The following is a 20,277-nucleotide window of genomic DNA, read 5'->3' on the forward strand; positions in this document are numbered from 1 at the left end:
TGGGGCAGAAGGAGGGCATGAATGTATGCTGTCAAGAGTGTGTATCAGATCAATGCTTGCATGAGCTGCTCTTTGGTGTTTGCATCAGTGGAATTTTTTATGTGCTGTCATTTTTTAGTGTTATAAATATTGCCCCTTAAATGTTTCTATTAGTTTTCTATTTCTGTCATGAACTAGATTTGGCCTATAAGGCATTTTTTGAGACTACATATTGTTTACTACTAAGAAAATCCCGTATATTAGACAGAAAATCACATCAATTGACAAAGAAAGATTTTTCACAACTGAACTGTATTGTGAATCAACTTTTTCCATGTGGGCATGTATTATATAGTGAATCATATTTGGTTACAAAAACATAGAAATGTTGAGTTTTTTTCTTTAAAAATAAAAATAAAAATGTCATTAAAATAGCCAGCACTCTGATATTTTAGAAAAGAAGCAAACATTAACGGAAGAAAAGAAGATAATTTAAAAGATGACTTCATTTATAGCATACATTATGGGAATCCATCTCTGTCTGCTAGTCTGTGTCTTATTGTACTAAACAATCATTGTCATATTAAGCAATGCTGGATTCACAGACATCTTTAAATAATAACTAAAAAGTTTTCTGTTAATCAAGAGTTAAATGAAATATTTAGTTACTCAGAACATTCCAATTCTCACAAAGTTAAACTACAATATGCTGTGATTATCTGTCTTCTCTGATGAAGCCAAAACTTAGAAAGCCACAAGGAATATCTGCTTCATCAGACTATTCTATTGCCAAAAACAGAGAATAAATAGAAAAATTAACCTGACTTTCAATCATTTGTTTCAGTCTTTTTAAGGTACCTATAATCAGGAATCTAATTAGGAAAAAATACTAAATCAAAATCCTATCTCTATCACCTCCCTATTTTATGAAAAAAAAATGCCAATTATTTGGTCAATAGCTAAATAACCCTTAGATGTACAGCAGTATTAGCCTTTATTGTTTCAAAGCTGTCCCGACACAATAAAATGTGTCTATTTTTTAAAATTTAATTGAATCATTAAGTAATCAAGCACCCAAATTTTTTCTCAAAAAATTTTTCCCTTCAATAATTTGCCTTTATTTTTCTCTGGATCTCAACTAAAGCATCCACAATTTATCAAAAGTGATTATTTTATAATCAGATAGCAGTGCTTTTTTTCTATTCATAAAATGGTTTTGTAGAGTATATAGCCAATATAAATCAGTATAATAACAGTATTATATTTTTATCTCTGTTAAAATAGTAATTTGAGGGCAGGTGCTTCCTATAACCTTTAAAGAAGTGAACTCACCTGAATTTTTCCTCCTTAGATATGGAACATTTTTTTATGATGAAAATCCTTTTATTTATATGTGTTGATCCTTGAAGGTAGACAGGGAGGCTATGGCTTCTCTTTTCTAATTTTCTCTCTTCAGGAATGCCAAATGCTGCTTATACTTATGTATTTTCTTATCTTTTTCATCCAAGTTTACTTCTTAATGGAATAGTAATTTTTAAATCATCAGTCCCCTGCACAAGCATAGTAAAATGTCCTAGCACACACAGAAAAGTAGTATTTCAAGTAATAATAGTTTACTTAAAGATGTGCATCTAGAGCAACTGCATTGCCTAGATTCCTTGCTTAAATTTTTCTCTTTTATTGAAAATATAAATACAGGGAAATACTATGTGTTGATTATGTTAATTAATGTATTTTTATTTCTATAGAACCTACAAGAATAGAACTTACTCCTAAAAGAACAGAGTTAACAGTGGGAGAAAGCATTGTCCTTAATTGCAAAGCAATTCATGATGCTAGTTTGGATATCACTTTCTACTGGACACTAAAAGGACAGCCTATTGATTTCGAGAAAGAAGGTGGACATTTTGAAAGCATCAGGGCCGTAAGTTAATACACTTTTATTTGTTGAGTACTAATGATTTTTTTAAATTTACACTTAAATGTAAATCTTTCTTATCTATGAAATGTTAAGGAAAAATAGGAAAAAAATCAATTTGATTCAATTATTTTCTTTCATTATTTTATGTTACATCAAGTTGAAAGTATTTTTTTATTTTTTTGAAAGTATTTTTTAAAACCCAATAAGAAATTGGAAATTCTTCATTATGCAAATCTGTTTTTCCCACTTTTATTTACTTGAGTAATATTATCAATATATTTACACATTATTTCTTAAAAGTTATATTGTTACATAATACTGTTATTTAGAGCAGGGTTAACAGTAATTATGACTCAATAAATAAATGAAATAAGCCTGCTTGTCCTATTCCTCAAGAAATAGTAATTTTGGATATTCTTTAATTCCTCACAAGAATTAAACATGAGCTTAGAGCATAAACATGCAACATGTCAGCCTTAGATAAACATTTACAGATATATTTGTTTCTTGTCTACCAAGTTCTTTCTTTGTAATATCTATGTGGCAGTCAACTAAATACAGTGGAGATCTTTTGAACCAAATCGTATAGAACACCACAGTGTTCTCAATAGAGAAGTGAAAAAAGACCTCCTTACCCCACACTCTTAACATAAAATAGTGACATAATGACATAATGAGAAGGATGATGGAACTAAGGTACCAGAGAGATATTTTGGCTGAAATACTCCTTTTATATGGATCCAAATGCAATTTATGCCTCCAAATCCAATTGAAAATGCTTCTCTATTATTATCCATTTATTCTTCTCTAGACACTTTGGGAAACACTAGAAAACCACACCTGTAGTAAGACCAAACATATGTAAAGCTCAGTTTAGATTGAATTTTATTTTACAGGTGATATGATACAGGGAAAAAAATCCTAGACCCAACGTCAGGAATTTTCTGGGTCAAGTCCCAGCGCAGTCCCTAATTAGCTTTGTAACAAAAAGCCAGTCACTTGGCTTTCCTGGGCATTTAACTCATAGAGGAGTAAAGTGAATGAGTTGCAGTTGGAAAATTTCTAAGGTCCCTTCTCACTTTAGAATTGGATAAATTTCAATTAGAAGAAGAATAATGATGAGCTATCTTTATTGCATTTGCCAATGTAATCACAATTAAACATGTTCTTCTACATTTTTCTTTTCACCCTGATTTATTTTTTGAAATTAATGGGAGAGGCTATATATATATAAGAAATAATTACCAATTACATTATCTAACCAGATAAATTAATTTTAATTATTAGTGATTATGTTATATGTAAAATATTTAGATCATGCTAAATTACGCTCATTTTCCTCTAATTTGTGACTTTCCTTTCCTTCACGTGCGGTCAACATTTCCTTCGTGATTGTGAACCAAAGAAACAGAACAAGAAAAATGTGATACAAAAATATCACACTTGAAACAGAAAATATATCAGACAATATATATCTTCCTAGGATTATCTGTAAACATTCATTTTGAGTGATCAGATATAGAAAGTAAAAAATATCTAAAATGAATATTGGTGGGTTTTTTCCAAGTAAACAGGTCCCTTCTCTATTTTAAAATACCAACAGAGATATTAATTGTCCTGGTAAAATTATGTTTCCTTGTTTCTGCCTCTTAGACATTATCACTCTGGTTTGGTATCATTCATTTATAGCAATATATACCTTTTATATATTTCTTAAGGTTGGGAGTTAAAAACACCTGCTGTTCCCCTCTTTTTATATATATGCTATTCTTGCCCTTAAGTAGTACAAAATTGACTCCTTAATCCGTGCCAACCCATATGGTTACGAGTCATATTAAAATTAGACTCTGGATGACATAAGGGATAAGAAACTATAGAATATAAGAAAAAACAGAGCAAATTATCATACTGAGAAGTGAGAAAAATATTTAGTTTTAATATAATTTAGCATTCATCATTCTAGTATACTTAGAATAATTAAGAGAAATATGTATGTACTTAAAAATATTTGGAAGCTTCAAAACTGCAAGGTGTAAAAGAAATCATCCTCCTCTTTCAATTATCTTGAACATTGATTGGGCCCTGTCTGGCTTCAAGGATACACTGGATAAAATTCCATTTTATGACACTGAAAAGTCAGAGAGAAAAAAGAAAAAGACATTCTATCCCCCAAATAATATGTTTTAGGAGAAGAAGTAAAAGTATTATAAAAGCTTTAGGGAGTTTTGAGAAGGCCTCTGGACTTGTAGGCTACTTTCTGTTGAGATGCCAGCTGAAGATTCTGGAAATAAGAGGGACAGGACAGAGCTCAGAGAGAAGGCGATCTATGGCCTGCTCTAAGTTTCAGAGGAGAGCCATTGAAGGGACCTCAGGGGTCTAGGCTGGCACAACAGAGTAAGGAAGCCACACAGACTCAGGGACTCAAGCAGGAACAGGAATCAAGTATGCCTTTGATTTGATTTAACTGCCCCAGGACCTCACCCACCAGTGGGTGAATGAATAGGGTAAATCGGAAAAGAAAGAGAGGTGTAATTTTAAGCACATTAACACTGCATAGTGTCAAGTGAATCAATCAACTCTCGGCGGGGGTGGGGGGTGAGGGGGTGGGGAGTACCAATGCTGTTGATATTTAGCATCTTGTAGGTGGCAAAATACCGCTTCATGAACTTCTTTACTTTTCAGCTAAGTGTACTGCTATCTTTTATACACAGCCATTGTTTGCTTTTTAAAGATTTTATTTATTCATGAGAGACACAGAGGGAGAGAGAGGCAGAGACACAGGCAGAGGGAGAAGCAGGCTCCCTGCAGGGAGCCCGCCGTGGGACTGGATCCCAGGACTCTAGGATCACACCCTGGGCTGAAGGCAAGTGCTAAACCGCTGAGCCACCCAGCCTGCCCCACGTCATTGCTTTTTAGGTAAAGCTGTAGACAAATGTTTATGTATAGCTATCATAACATCTATGTACAATGTTATTATATACACTGCTGTTTTAAATAAAATAGCTTTCACACCGCATTGTGAGAGAGTGAGTAGATAAACATATAATCACATCCATTTAAAAAAAAAAGCTATTCCTTTGAAATTTAAATTAAAACATCTATAATGGAAATGTTTCTATTTCTCTTGCCCCTTTTTACTTACTCCATGTTTCACAAATCCAATAATTTGACTGATTTGAAGTGAATCCAAATTACTAAAACCACTGTTAAAAGAGTCCAAGCAATCCAATTAATACATACATAAACATTTAATCCAATTCACCCAAGTCACTTTTTTGACAATAATATGAATTAACTAAATTGGCAAATTAGTGAAGCTATTCTTAAGATATTAATTTCAGTTCAGTTTTACAAACTAAGTACTAAGTACTGTGGAGGATCAAAGTAAAAGACCCAGGCCTTGACTCCTAATAGAACATAGTTTAAGGGATACAGTGCAGGATGGGCTAGTGACCTGCTGTAGGAGTGTTATCACCAGAGAACCATGTGGGTATGGCTGGCAGAAGGAGTTGGAATTTGAACCTAACCTGGAGAGGTAGGATCCTGCCAGATGGTGAGGAGAATAAACAGGTAGAGCAAAGACAGAGAGGCAAAAGAGTTTACAACATGTTTCAGGAGCAGTGAGGAACCACTGGCCTTGACACCACAGTGAGGGCACATAGTACACAATAAGTCAATATTTTTGAATAGTTTTTTTTTTAAAGCAGCAGAGACCTTACTATTAAAGACACTGATTTTCAAGCCATGGAACTGAGGTTGTATTTGGAATGTAGCAGAGCCCATGTGATTCAGATTTGTTTTTTAGGAAGACTATTTAGACAGCTTATGTTCATTCTAGACTGCTTTAGCAATGAAGGGTTGACCATTAAAAGCTTTGGTGTTAAATAACCATCTTATTATCAAATAAGGCATTTGCAATTGTGTTTGACATATTGTTTATAATGGTCAGAAGTCTTCAAGAACCTCTTAATCCTTTAGGATGTCTGGACAGCACCTGAACATGGTCAGGTAGCCCCAAAGCTGCAGTCTTAAAAGGAAAACTGTAGTGATGCATTGTTTTTCAGAGATTTGAAATTCCTAATTATTCATTACACATGTAAGCTATTTTTAATCACTATGATATGTAAAGAACAGTTATACTCAATATTATGGCAGCCTGCAATCTGCTCTGTTTTTTGGAAGAGTAAAAACTTAACCATTTGTAATCAGGATGGTCTGCTAAAGAAGAATTGCCCTTTCCACTGCAAATTTGCCAAACATTCTAAGTTGTAACTAATGGGCAACCAAGTAAAAGTGCATTATTTGAATGGTCCTTCATATGTCTGGTTATAACGATGTACCCAGGAAGGCATGGTAGGGATATTTGACCCCATTTAAAAAATTTTTTAAGATTTTATTTATTTATTCATGAGAGACAGAGAGAGAGAGAGAGAGAGAGAGAGAGGCAGAGACACAGGCAGAGGGAGGAACAGGCTCCATACAGGAAGTCTGGTGTGGGACTTGATCCCGGGACTCCAGGATCACGGCCCTGGGCTGAAGGCAGGTGCTAAACCGCTGAGCCACCCAGGGATCCCTGACCCCATATTTTTAATGAGGAAACTGAAGTATAAGACTTTTCCAGGCCACGTGAATAATACATTAGGGTGACAAGATTAAATACAGTGTGATTTGTAAACAGCATTATTTATTGGTTCTTCTTTATAAAACTTACCTTTTCCATATTCATTGACCATATGTATTCATCCCTTGTTGATAAACTGTGGGAAACAAAAATAAAAGGATGATTTGTTTCTAATATTTAAGAAATATAAAAATAGCATAGAATATTAAATAATTCAAGAAAAATATGACTATAAAAATGATTACTATTTATTATTATAGCCAAATATTGTTGGAGGCCAGAAAAGAAACAGACTAATGTGAATTTTTATCACTTTGGAGGAAGGCAAGTAATTAATTTAGTACCTCTTATATGCCAAGTACTCAGCTAATAGATATATATACACACACACACACACACATACACACACACACACATAATATGTGCTATATATATTATATATATTATAAATATCTGTTTTATATATATACATACAAACACACAATAGCTTATCAATTCCTCATAACAACTATATGAAGTAATATTATTTGAAGAGAAGGTGCTACTTGACCTAAACCTCATTAGAATAGGAAAAGAAGAAAGCGAAAGGCAACCTAAGATGGGAAAAGATATTTATCTCAGAGTTGTGAGGGATATTGGAGATTATAGAGTCTGTCTTAAGTTGATACTCCATCAGCATATATTAGTGTCTGCTGGAACATTGTTAGTGATGAGGAACTCACTCCTATGAAATAGTTCACTCCATTACCAACCAGATCTGAATGCCTAAGTGTTAGAAACTAGGAAAAACTATGATAAATTGTAAATCAAGCACGGGAATCATAAGACAACATACATGATTCATATCCATGGCTTTTGTGAAGTATTAGATGCATAAAGAGAAACCAGAATACAAATTTCTTAGTGTCATAAGGATTTTACATTAGCTGAAAGGTTCTAGCCTATGTCAGTCTTCCTATTATGGTTACTTCTGTTCCTAGCTTATCTTCTTAGGAATTAACATCTATTTCCTAAGCATTGTAAAAGTCTCAGAATAGAAGACAGTAAGTGCTCACCTGATACCAATTTCTCTCCTGATGAATCAATGTTGATGTAAAAATTAATGAAATCATCAGACACACTGCCAGAGTTTACTAAAGCACAAAGTTCTGAGGACCTCTCAAGCGCTGGCTGTGTCCCCTTCATCATATTAGCAGGTATAATCTCAGGCACTTAGTAACTAATCAGGAAGTGTATGAAACAGCAAAGGATCAGTAACTGTATCAAAGGCACACAATTTCTTCGGCTCATTCTACTCACTAGTAATATTTGTACTTTCTAGTATGTTCTCCTAGATTCTGAGCCCACCTTCTCCCTGCCTGATAAAGGAAAGGGCTTGTCCTTCCTTATCACTTGGTTACTTGTCTTCTGGATCTTTGTCTTTCTGTGAATCCCAGCATCTTGGTAATCCACCAACTTGCTGTTCTCTGCAGAGAATAGAAAGTTTTGACTGGCTCATATTTGATTTATAGCCTCTTTCCCAGTCTTTCAACTAATTTAACAAAAGAAGCTACTTTGTCATTTTAATAGGACAGAAAAATCAAATCAAATAGGACAGACCAATCAAATCTTGGTCTCTAAGAAGGAGAGAGATTATCCTCAAAGGCTTTAGAATTTTCAGACTGTTCTAGGAAAATGTACTACATCCATTCTTCGTGTTTGTGTTAAAGAAAATTCTTCCACCCACTCACTAACTTCTCAGAGTAGTAGTTCCCATAGCAACAAGGAAAGCCCATCTTTTTTAGTGGATATATATGTTTCATGTAGTCCTATGAACATGAACAAAATATGCCATTAAAATATATTATCCTATAATATTTTATATATTCATGAAATAAGCTAACTGGACTCCCTAAAAGCAAGAAGCTAATATGCTGTAACATGTGGTTTTATTTTTTATTACTTTGCACTATGGATGTTCACAGAATGGCCACTCGGGAGATCTTTGCTGAATGAAAAAATAATTTGATGTAAAGTATTTTCTCAGCTTAGCCAACTATTTGATTCAGAGATTTTAATATAGTTAAAAACTGCATAAAATGCTGTTAAATCTTGTTATTAAAATAGAATGTTTTATTTCCTTGCTCTTCACTTTTGACACAAAATTGGATGTGCACTTAAGCAAAATTGGAAGTGAATGAAAGGGGACTTGCTTAGGTGACCTCTAAAACAGTTGTTTTTGGAAAACCCTCCTTAGTTCTTGAAGATGTCATCTGAGTAATCTGAGTAATCTGTGTGTAGTAATATCAGTAGGATCACAACTGAGTAAAATAAGTCGTTATTAGATTGGGACAGGGAATAGTTTTAGAGTCAGTATCTATTGATTACTCATCAATGTACAGTTGCAGGACAACTGATAGAAATTTAGAGTAATAATGAATAGATACAATGGAAATTCTGAAATGAAACTCAAAATATTTGTTTAATTTTGTGTGAAAATTTACATTAGATGCTTGTTAAGCATATTAAAAAACTAGTAAGTCTAAGTAATTTATTATTGAAAATAGAATTAGGTGAGAATCCATTATAATAATCATCACTGAAATAAATTAGACAATGATCAAAGTTAAAATCGATGACATAGTTTTAAAAACCAATTGCGGTCTATCAATGATCACATTTCCAAAGAAATAGGTACGTTATTCCAGATTAAATTGATGCTTTAGTTGGATTAAAAACAACCAACCCACGTTTACATGGGATGGAAAAATAATTTTGGAGAAAAACAAAACTTCCAAGAGGAAAAAATTATGGAGTCCTAGACAGGTAAGCATTTCTTAATCTCTTAACCTCTGAAGATAGTAAACTAATAGCATATTTAATTTCTGAGATTTACAATCCAGGAAAGCAAATTCTACTAAGAGGTAAGGAGCGTTTTCTAATTCTCATTCTCCTCTTTCCCAGTCCAACAACCTGAAACATCCCAAAGCTCTGATGAGAATCTCTAGAAAGTATGGTATTTTATCCCCTCAGATCACAGAACACAGGCTGTTGACCAGATTTTTCCTGGCATAGCCTACACGAAAATTGCCTTTCTTTTTTTCTGTCCTCTCTCTCAGAAAAACAATAACAAAAAAGTAAACTTGTAGTTCACTAAAAAACATTGAGGAGAAACTAGTAAATTTTCATATCACCCATATGCTAGCTACATACATGTATCATAAAGCTAAAACAGGTGTCAAAAATGGACTTTTAAATGAACAAAAAAGCTCTGTATCTTCATCATAATACCGCACTCAGAAAGTTTGTTTTTGTGGACTATATTTAAATGAACAAAATGAGGCCTCTGGATTTGGATGGCTAAAAAGTAAACAGAGTTGGATAGTCAACATCTATTCATTATTACTCTAAATTTCTATCAGTTGTCCTGCAACTGTACATTGATGAGTAATCAATAGATACTGACTCTAAAACTATTCCCTGTCTCAATCTAATAACGACTTATTTTACTCAGTTGTGATCCTACTGGTATTACTACACACAGATTACTCAGATTACTCAGATGACATCTTCAAGAACTAAGGAGGGTTTTCCAAAAACAACTGTTTTAGAGGTCACCAATCCAACTAATCCAACTAATCCACTAATCCAACTAAATCCACTAATCCACTAATCCAACTAAAGCATCAATTTAATCTGGAATAACGTACCTATTTCTTTGGAAATGTGATCATTGATAGACCGCAATTGGTTTTTAAAACTATGTCATCGATTTTAACTTTGATCATTGTCTAATTTATTTCAGTGATGATTATTATAATGGATTCTCACCTAATTCTATTTTCAATAATAAATTACTTAGACTTACTAGTTTTTTAATATGCTTAACAAGCATCTAATGTAAATTTTCACACAAAATTAAACAAATATTTTGAGTTTCATTTCAGAATTTCCATTGTATCTATTCATTATTACTCTAAATTTCTATCAGTTGTCCTGCAACTGTACATTGATGAGTAATCAATAGATACTGACTCTAAAACTATTCCCTGTCCCAATCTAATAACGACTTATTTTATAACACAGCAAATACCTTTATAAATTATATATGTATGAAACAAATAAGTAAATAAAAATATCTTTAAATCATAAAGCTGTAAAACTTTCTATATATATTATATGTTCATCAAGTTACTGAAATGAGTACCTAGATAATCATCAAAGCCTATTACTCTTCTTTTTTCTCAATACTCCAATTTTACATACAGTGTTTGTTTTTATTTATTTAAAAGGTTATTATTCAAATATTGACAATTTCTTAAAATACCTCTGTCTTCCTCTTGTTTTCTTGTGTTTCTCTCTCATTAATCATACCGATTTGTGGGCGCTCAAATGAGTTGCACTAGGAAGGGTAACTAATTGTATCCATTTTAACTGAAGATACCATAAGGCCATTGTGGCAGAAATCATGGTCTATTGCCCAGAGTCTTCTTTCAAAATTTAGGTACTCCTTTTCTAAGCCATTGAAACTATTGGTGGTTACTAGCTCTCACCTGAGTTCCTCTCTGGGAACTGCCCTGAGCCAAAAAGAGTGTTTTGACCCAAGTTATGCTCCAGCTCTCTAGTCCATGCCCAAGAGTAGGGATGATGAATACTTAGGGATGGTTATAAAAGAAAAACTGAAACCTTTGCTATGAATGAATTATTGTTAAACACCCGCTCTGCTCAATTCTACTTTCTTCATTTTTTGCACAATTTTTAAAAAAGATTTTATGTATTTAGTTGAGAGAGAGAGAGAGCAAGCACAAGTGAGTGGAGGGTCAGAGGCAGAGGGAGAAGTAGACTCTCCATTGAGCAGGGAGCCCAACCAGAGGCTCCATTCTGGGACCCAGCAACCATGTTAACAGAGCCACCCAGAAGCCCCCCATTTTTTTCTTTTTCTTTTTTAAGTGCTATACAGATTCAAGGGAGGGAGGGATGGATGTTGATGATGGCGATGATTTTGTACTTTAATTTGGACATATCTGTCATTTGGATGTTAAGTTCCTAGAAGAGTGTTGCTTGTTTGTTACCAAACAACTTTTATTATTTTGTAAGATTTTTCTTTTTTTTTTCTTCTTTTGTAAGATTTTTCTTTATTTACCTGGGATAGAGTGAGCAAGAGAGAAAATGAGTCAAGGAAGAGGAAGAAGGAGAAGGAGAAGCAGTCTCTCCACTGAGCAGGGAGCCCACATGACGCTGGATCCCAGGACTCCTTAATGGAGTCTCCATCTGTTTCTCTGAAACTTGACACAGCTAATGGCAAAGGCCACCACTGGGAAAGCACTTGGGCACAGAGATTAATAATAATAACAATTATAATGGCTTTCATCCACTGAATGCCTACAAGACACCTGGCAACATGCTAAAATTTTCAAATGTTATTTCATTTACTTCTCACAAATACCCTATGATGTAGGAACTGGTTTTGTTTTTATTTTTTTTATTTTTTATTTTTTTAATAATAAATTTATTTTTTATTGGTGTTCAATTTGCCAACATACAGAATAACACCCAGTGCTCATCCCATCAAGTGCCCCCCTCAGTGCCCGCCACCCAGTCACCCCCACCCCCCGACCTCCTCCCCTTCCACTCCCCCTAGTTAGTTTCCCAGAGTTAGGAGTCTCTCATGTTCTGTCTCCCTTTCTGATATTTCCTACCCATTTCTTCTCCCTTCCCTTATACTCCCTTTCACTATTATTTATATTCCCCACATGAATGAGACCATATAATGTTTGTCCTTCTCTAATTGACTTATTTCACTCAGCATAATACCCTCCAGTTCCATCCACGTCGAAGCAAATGGTGGGTATTTGTCGTTTCTAATGGCTGAGGAATATTCCATTGTGTACATAAACCACATCTTCTTTATCCATTGATCTTCCGATGGACACCGAGGCTCCTTCCACAGTTTGGCTATTGTGGACATTGCTGCTATAAACACCAGGGTGTTTTTATTTGGGTTTTTGTTTTTCACAAAAGAAAAGAGAGATAGTATTTTAAATTTCCTATATTTTCAGTAAGTTTACTATTAAATTATCATAAATATCCATCAGATTTAAAATTTGTGAGTCAACTATTCTCATTGCTGGGAAGATTTTCATATATTCATCTAAAATTACTCACTCCTATAAAGTTTATACTATGGTTATGTGGTTACATTTATACTATGCAAGTTTTTTTTTTCTAATATTTGTAAACTTTACTATCATGAGCCATCTCCGGTCACTTTGTGAAAAATATGTTTCTCTTGGGTATATTTTTAAAGGTAAACCTATAAAGCAGATTTTTCAATTTAATTAATCATTTTAGAATAAAATTGAAACAGTTTTTTATCCAATTAAGACCTAGGCTAAAATACGTAATAGATTTTTACATCATGAAGAGAACTTTTACCCTTTCTCTTTTATATGTATTATTTCATTCAATTCACAGAACAGCATTGTGAATCAGGCAAGAGGTGTATGAATAAAGCCGTTGAGCCCCAGGAAGGAAGAAAGATGAAGGGCCTCACTACTGAGGTTCTGGGCAACATAGGCACATTTATGACACAGCCACCATTATTATTCAAGCTACTTTGAGTTTTTAAACTTTATTGCCATGAATGCTGTTTCAAATATGGTTTGATGTTTCGAAACAAAGATATGAAGAATAGGGCAGCCCAGGTGGCTCAGTAGTTTAGTGCCACCTTCAGCCCAGGGCCTGATCCTGGAGACCTAGGATCGAGTCCCACATCGGGCTCCCTGCATGGAGCCTGCTTCTCCCTCTGCCTGTGTCCTCTGCCTCTCTATCTCTGTGCCTCATGAATAAGTAAATAAAATCTTAAAAAAAAAAACCCAAAGATATGAAGAATGAAAACTATCTGTAATTCTTCACTATGGCATTTTGAAAATTGAAGACATAAAGAGATTATTTCTTCTCTAAAGTTTTACCACTTTAGCTGGGCAACTCAGCCTATTTCTACCTTACTTATTTGATCACTATTAAAACATTAAAATCATATGTTTTGTACTGACCTCCAAACTGTAAAAAAAAAAAAAATCCTCTCACAATGTTACTGAGATTGAATTGAAAAACATCTTGAAATACCCTCCCTTACTGCCTCTTCAGATGTTCTGTTGGTGTGTTTTCCCATTAATTAAAGCTCACTCTTCTGGCTTCTGTAATTGAATTATTTTATTGTGCATGAATTCATTTTTATCAACTTCTCTTTTTAATCCTTTGAACATTCTCTCAAAATGGATATGAGATGAATTATGTTCCATTGCTTTTACTGCTGAAGATGAGGTAAAGAATGAGAATACAAGGGTTACAACCATTGTTCTGCATAAAATATCTTAGATACTCTATAAATATTTGTAGAGTTTCTAAAGGAATTGGCAAAGGTAGGAGTAGATGAACTAAAAAACCAGCTATTGAGAGTAAGCCACTTAGAAACAGATGTCAACCATACTATTTAAATACTATCTAAATCTAAATCCTTTTTATTTTTGTTAACAGAGGAAAGTTTCTTTTATTTTTTTTAAGATTTTATTTATTTATTCGTGAGAGACACAGAGAGAGACAGAGAGAGACAGAGAGAGACAGAGAGAGAGAGAGGCAGAGACACAGGCAGAGGGAGAAGCAAGCTCCATGCAGGGAGCCTGATGTGGGACGCGATCCGGGGTCTCCAGGATCCTGCCCTGAGCCAAAGACAGACGCTCAACCACTGAGCCACCCAGGCATCCAAACAGAGGAAAGTTTCTAACTTCCATTAACGTTATAACGAATGTCAGTGATCAATGGTTTTATACATTTTGCTTCATATGAAAATTTAAATATTTTTGATACTGTGCTAAAAGTAATTATTATTATTATTATTTGAAATAATAGCCACAGCAGTTGGTAATGAAGGAGAAATACACAATGGATTCTAGTTATCAAGTTGAAGCAATGATGATATATTTTATAAGTTTGTTGTTATTTTTAAAAATTACCCTACATGTATATATGTATCCAAGGGATAGAATTTAACCTGCATAGTGATGAAGTGCATAGTATAATAAGGCCCTTGATATTAGAATTTTTAGCTTGTAGGAATAATATATTACACAAGATTATTGTTTTTAGTTTTTGAAAGCCTTAGTAAATAAAAGACTGCAAAATAAAGGTAGAATTTCAACGATGTCTTGAATATAACAGGCCTCTGAAAAACTAACTCTTTGACAATAACTTTGAGAAATAATATGAATCAGTCTAAAACATAATACTTACATATCAATAGTGTTTCAAAGTGTAAACTGAACCATGTTTGCTTATTAAAAAATCCTAAACTTTATGTGGTATTAAAGAATAAAGACAGTTTCCCTTTCTGCATCATTTTGTATTAAATTCTAAAGCATACTTAAGTATTATGATGTGTTTAGCTTTTAGCTTTTCAAAATCCTCTAGATTCTTTCATGGACTATTTTTATCATATTACAATACAAAAGTGAACTTTACAAGCCTAGAATTAATAACTCAGTAGGTAGCTTCTCAAATATTTTTTTCTATCTTGTAAAAGGAGGAAGAAGAAATTTTGAGATAACTATTGGGCTATTATTATTCACTACCTTTCTTTGTGTGGTATTCCTCACATAAAAGAAATGGAAAAGATCAACCTAGAGAATTTGGAAATCACAACACCTTTATCTCTAACAAAGAATTAATGATTTTATAGAGTATTTTATCAGTCACTGTTTGGAGGAATAAGACTTTTAATATAAAGTCTTTGACAGCCCTTCCTGCCCAGTTATCAGTCCTTTTTCTACAGTGGATTCCACAGAGGCAAGAATTTGGGCAGACATCCTCAAATGGGAAGGAGGAGGGAAGAAGCCGTATCAAGATCTCTAACAGTAGATGAATTTTGAATTTATCTTAATCCCACAAAGACTTATTAAGCACCTCTACACTAGGCACCTGTCTAGGAACTGAGGGATCTGTAGTAATCGATAACAAAGATATAGAACAATATGAATACAACTGAGATAGAGCACTGCCTTTGTGGAGAATAGAGTCTTAACAGAGGAGCAGGCATATAAACTGACATATGGCAAGAGCAATGGAAGAAGTATGTTTAGGGAATTCAATCCAAGTTACAAATCGTCCAACCTGTGAAAGCAAAGGAGACTTTTCAAACTAAATAAAACCTGAGCCTAGTCTTTTTTTGAAGATTTTATTTATTTATTTCAGAGACACAGAGAGAGAGAGAGAGAGAGAGAGAACATAGTAGAAGGGGGAGGGGCCGAGGGAGAAGGAGAAGGAGAAGCAGGCTCCCTGATGATCAGGGAGCCCCACCTAGTCTTACAGGAGAATAAGTATTGCAAGTGATGCCTGGAAAAGAAACAGAAGGGAAGGCATTCCATGTAGGGACTGAGCATGAGGAAAATATGAAAGATACTGAGATTCTGTATACCAAATTCCAATAACGAATGGTGATCTTATAGTTAAAGCAAACCTCATCTAATATATTACTATAGAAATCGCATTGTAAAGAAAGCTGCTCATATCACCTTTGAGAGTTATGTAAATGGCCATAATCATTCTTGGTTCAATTAAAGCAAGTTACATTCCTACTAAAAAATTTTTTTTAAAAAGCCATATTTTTCCAAATTAAATCCAGGGATAAATTGTATGTTTCTTAGCATAAGTATGTGTGTTTTGCATAAATTTACATATTGCATGAAGTTTTTTATGGAGTATATGAAAAAGAAATTAATTATTGCAATGTTGAGATTCAATATTCAGGGTCATTGAAATAATTCCTGAGAAGCAGTATGTGATTCTTTAAGGAGGCTGCTTGTTATTTTAGAGACAATTATAAAAGCATGAAACAGTTAAGGAAAAAGGCTAAAATCAGAATTTCTGCTTCCACTCACATCTATTCCTTTACTAAATCATATATATTTGTAAGGACAGGAATCACATCTATTTTGCTAACCATTTTGAGCACCTGGTATCATGCCTGAGATTATTTGCTAAATAAAGTATTTGTTAGTTTAGTTATTATATAAACAAATATAATTTTATACTCATAATGACTTTCTTATTTCCCTGCTCATCTGTTAAACTACCATACCAAAGATAAAAGGGATATACCAGTACCAGCACAAATTTTAGTACATTTTTTTCACTTTTCAAAAATGTAATGGTTACGGGCAATATGTATAGCACTACATTAGGACAGGAAACATATGGTTGAGTAAAGTGTGATCTTTTTCTTCTAGAACTCTTAGTCAAGACAGATTTTTAAATAACTATTTAATGTGATAAGTGTTATAGACTAGGACATTGTACTATTGGGAGAAGTAAACTCTAAAAGGGAAATTTGAATTAATAGCCAAGTATATCATTGGCAGAAAGACTTAGTTAATGTCCAATTGAATTTATTACTAAGTTCATTACTAAAGGTCATTCAATCAACTAGTATAAGGTAAGGTAATAATCTAACTGGTAATTTTTAAATTATCTAAAATCAAACTTTTTCTCATCAGATAGTTTATACATCTGCAAAACCAAAGAATTGTCTTTTTTTTTTTAGATTTTTTAAATTTATTTATTCATTCATGAGAAACAGAGAGAGAGAGGGAGAGAGAGAGGCAGAGACACAGGCAGAGGAAGAAGCAGGCTCCACACACGGAGTCCAATGTGGGACTCGATCTCAAGACTCCAGGATCACTCCCTGGGCTGAAGGCAGGGGCTAAATCGCCAAGCCACCCAGGGATCCCCAAGAATTAACAGTCTTGAAGCAAAATTAGCTAAAATCATTTGCAATGCATTGACATGTGAAGATATAACATTGTACTAAAGAATTCAAGTATTTCATATTAAGAAGCCTAACTGAAACTATAAAATACCATTTATCCTTTTTAACTACTAATAGCTCCCCAAATAAAACATACAAATTTGTTTTAAAATACTTATTAAATATAGCGATAGTATTTTACACAAGTATTTCTTAAATCTGCAGTCTAATTGTCATTATCCATCATTTAAGTAATAAGGAATACTGAAGTAAGAGAACTGTAACATGCTTTGTTCATTGTCCATCACATCTGCAATGATTCTGAATAGGCTACTGCAATGTCTTTAGTGTTTAAAATAAGTTTAGCTAGTGTTAGAGATAAAAGCATTTCAATAAGATGATTCTATTTGTCTTTAAAAATAACCAGGTAAGGGATGCCTGGGTGGCTCAGCAGTTGGGCGCCTGCCCTTGGTTAAGGTCGTGATCTTGGCATCAAGTCCCACATCGGGCTTCCTGCGAGAAGCCTGCTTCTCCCTCTGCCTGTGTCTCTGTCTCTCTCTCAGTCTGTGTCTCTCTTATAAATAAATTTAAAAAAAAAGAATAACCAGATAAAATATATCAAAAATCACTTTTTCTTAGCCAACATTTTTTTGGGGAGTGGGAGTTGGGGGGAGGCATTTCCCTGATTGCTGTTTCCAGCCCCATGTAGTCTCATACCAAAATTCTGACTAGAATAATCCGTTGATCTGTTTATTGTTATATTTTAGATGTTGAGATGTTGAGATCTTTAGAAAATATTTCACAGTTTAAAAATCAGTGAATACTTTTTGTACACATGTCTTTTTGTTTCCTATGAATGACTAGAGGGAAGTAATTAAGGAGTAATTATCCCAAGGAGTAATTATCCTATATCCTAATATATAGATGTGAGCATTAAATAAATATAGTTTGTATTAGTTTTTGCTGCAAAACAAAACTTAGTGGCTTCAAACCATCATTTATTTAGCTCATGATTTTTAGATTAGAAATTTCGGGTGAGCTTCTGGTCTCAGTAAGACTGATTCATGTACCTGTAGTCAGCTGCTAGTCAATTTTGCAGCACTAATGTTAATGAGTAGCCAGGGTAACAGGGACAAGTGGGCCTCATGTTTCTTATCCAACAAGCTAGGCTAGGCTCATCACATAGAGGTTCCAAGATCCAAGAGCAGAAGCATCATGATCCCTTAGGCCTAGGCTCAGGATTTGTTCAATGTCACTTCCTCCACATTCTATTAAAAGGCCATACCAGATTCAACGGTAGGGAAGTAGACCCCTGCTGGGAAGAACTGCAGAGTATTACAGGCATTTTTGTGATCTACCACAATCTGTCCTCTGGCCACGATTTTTTTACATTTCCTCAACTTGCAAACCTTTTCCCAGGATCCACAAAAGTCTCATTCTATTACAGTTCCAATTTCTGTTTTGTTAGCTTTTGCTGCAAAAAGAATTTCACAAAATTTGTGACCCAATTATATGGATCAGTAATTTGAGCTGGGTTTGGTTGTTTGTTCTGTTCTCACTTGGTCTTATATATGGATCTGCAGGCAGCTATCAAATTAACTAAGAGTTGCTTGGGGGGAAGGCAGCTAGGATGGCATGTCTATGCTCCAAGTGGTCTCTCACCCTATAGCAGGCCAGCCCAGGTTATGCCACATGGTTGTTACAGATTCCAAAATAAAAAACTCTAATGCACATACACATTGAAAGCATCTGTTTTTTCCATGTTTGCTAATGTCTCTTGACTAATGCAAGTCACTGGACAAGGGACAGTGAGTATGGGAGGGGTTGCCCAGGGGTCTGGATCCAAGAAGGCATGAAACACTTTGGGGCCATTACTGCAACAGTCTACCACACGGTCTACACAATTATCAGGGCCAAATGCTCCTTAACTTCAACTTACAGTATCATTTTCAAGAGAAAACTAGAAGCTAGATTATACATGTAGTGTTATATAGGGGAAAAAATTGAGCATTAGGAAATATAATCATTTACACAATACTAAAATAACATATGCTATCACTACCAATACAAACAATATCAACTGCTCTGACTATGTAGTCAATATCTGAATTGATCCTTTTTACGGAATTAAGCCAAAGTGCTTGATCTGGTTATACAAAGTCATTTTCTATTTTATATGGCTTATGTTCTCCTTTTTAAAATATTAAGAAATTTTAACACCTTACTTGTTAATAGAAAATTGGCAACAGTAAAAAAAAAATTAACAGAGAAATGTTGTTTAATTAAAAATGAATTAATTGGTATTTCAGAAAAATAGCATATTCTGAAGATAATTATATTTGCTACCTTATCTATCCTAAAATAATCTATGTTAAATGTCTCTTCCAAAAAATTGTTGCAGTGACTTTTGTGCTTTAGTAATATTTTGATAAGAACAAAAGCAGATGCTATTAATGAATGCTGAAAAGATTATGAATATGTCTAAAAAGAGGAACATGCTGAATATTCCATACCCAAAATAAATTCACAGGCCATTTTAGCCAACATTTCCAGTTGCTTCCCATTAATGAATGGTTGGTATCATAGTTTTTGTTATCACTGATTTTGCTACAGCTTAAACTGTTGAAGAGAATGAAAATATTTATAAAACTGCTCACAATCTAGAATTAAATGAAGAGCTTATCCTATAAAGCTGTGATAACAGTAGACTAAGAAAAACAGAAGTGAAAAAATTAACTAGTTCAATTTCATATCACTTTCAAATTCTACATTCAATGATTGTTTCACATGAAATATATCCACATGGAACTTCCAAAATATATTTGAAGATAAAAACAAAGATGACTAAGGAATATTAAGATGTGCAAAATTTGACAAAGTTTATAATTAGTATAGTGCACATTAGGCAGTTTTGTTGAAGTTTGGACTCAAACTACGTCCATCTATGAACATAATGGCAGAAAATCAATTTTCCAT

General features: G+C 33.9%; 1 protein-coding gene across 5 annotated transcripts in view; it reads left to right on the plus strand.

The window, feature by feature from the left end:
* CNTN5 (contactin 5) overlaps window positions 1–20,277 on the plus strand; it is a 1,288,935-nt gene that overhangs the window by 1,141,434 nt on the left and 127,224 nt on the right. For all 5 annotated transcript variants that reach the window (XM_072726266.1, XM_072726270.1, XM_072726267.1 and 2 more), the window contains one exon: window positions 1,728–1,903. In XM_072726266.1, the coding sequence (XP_072582367.1) occupies window positions 1,728–1,903 (176 nt within the window). The remainder of the gene's footprint in view (window positions 1–1,727; window positions 1,904–20,277) is intronic.

Source organism: Vulpes vulpes, chromosome 11, assembly GCF_048418805.1.
Source record: "Vulpes vulpes isolate BD-2025 chromosome 11, VulVul3, whole genome shotgun sequence".
In the NCBI taxonomy this organism is placed as follows: domain Eukaryota; kingdom Metazoa; phylum Chordata; class Mammalia; order Carnivora; family Canidae; genus Vulpes; species Vulpes vulpes.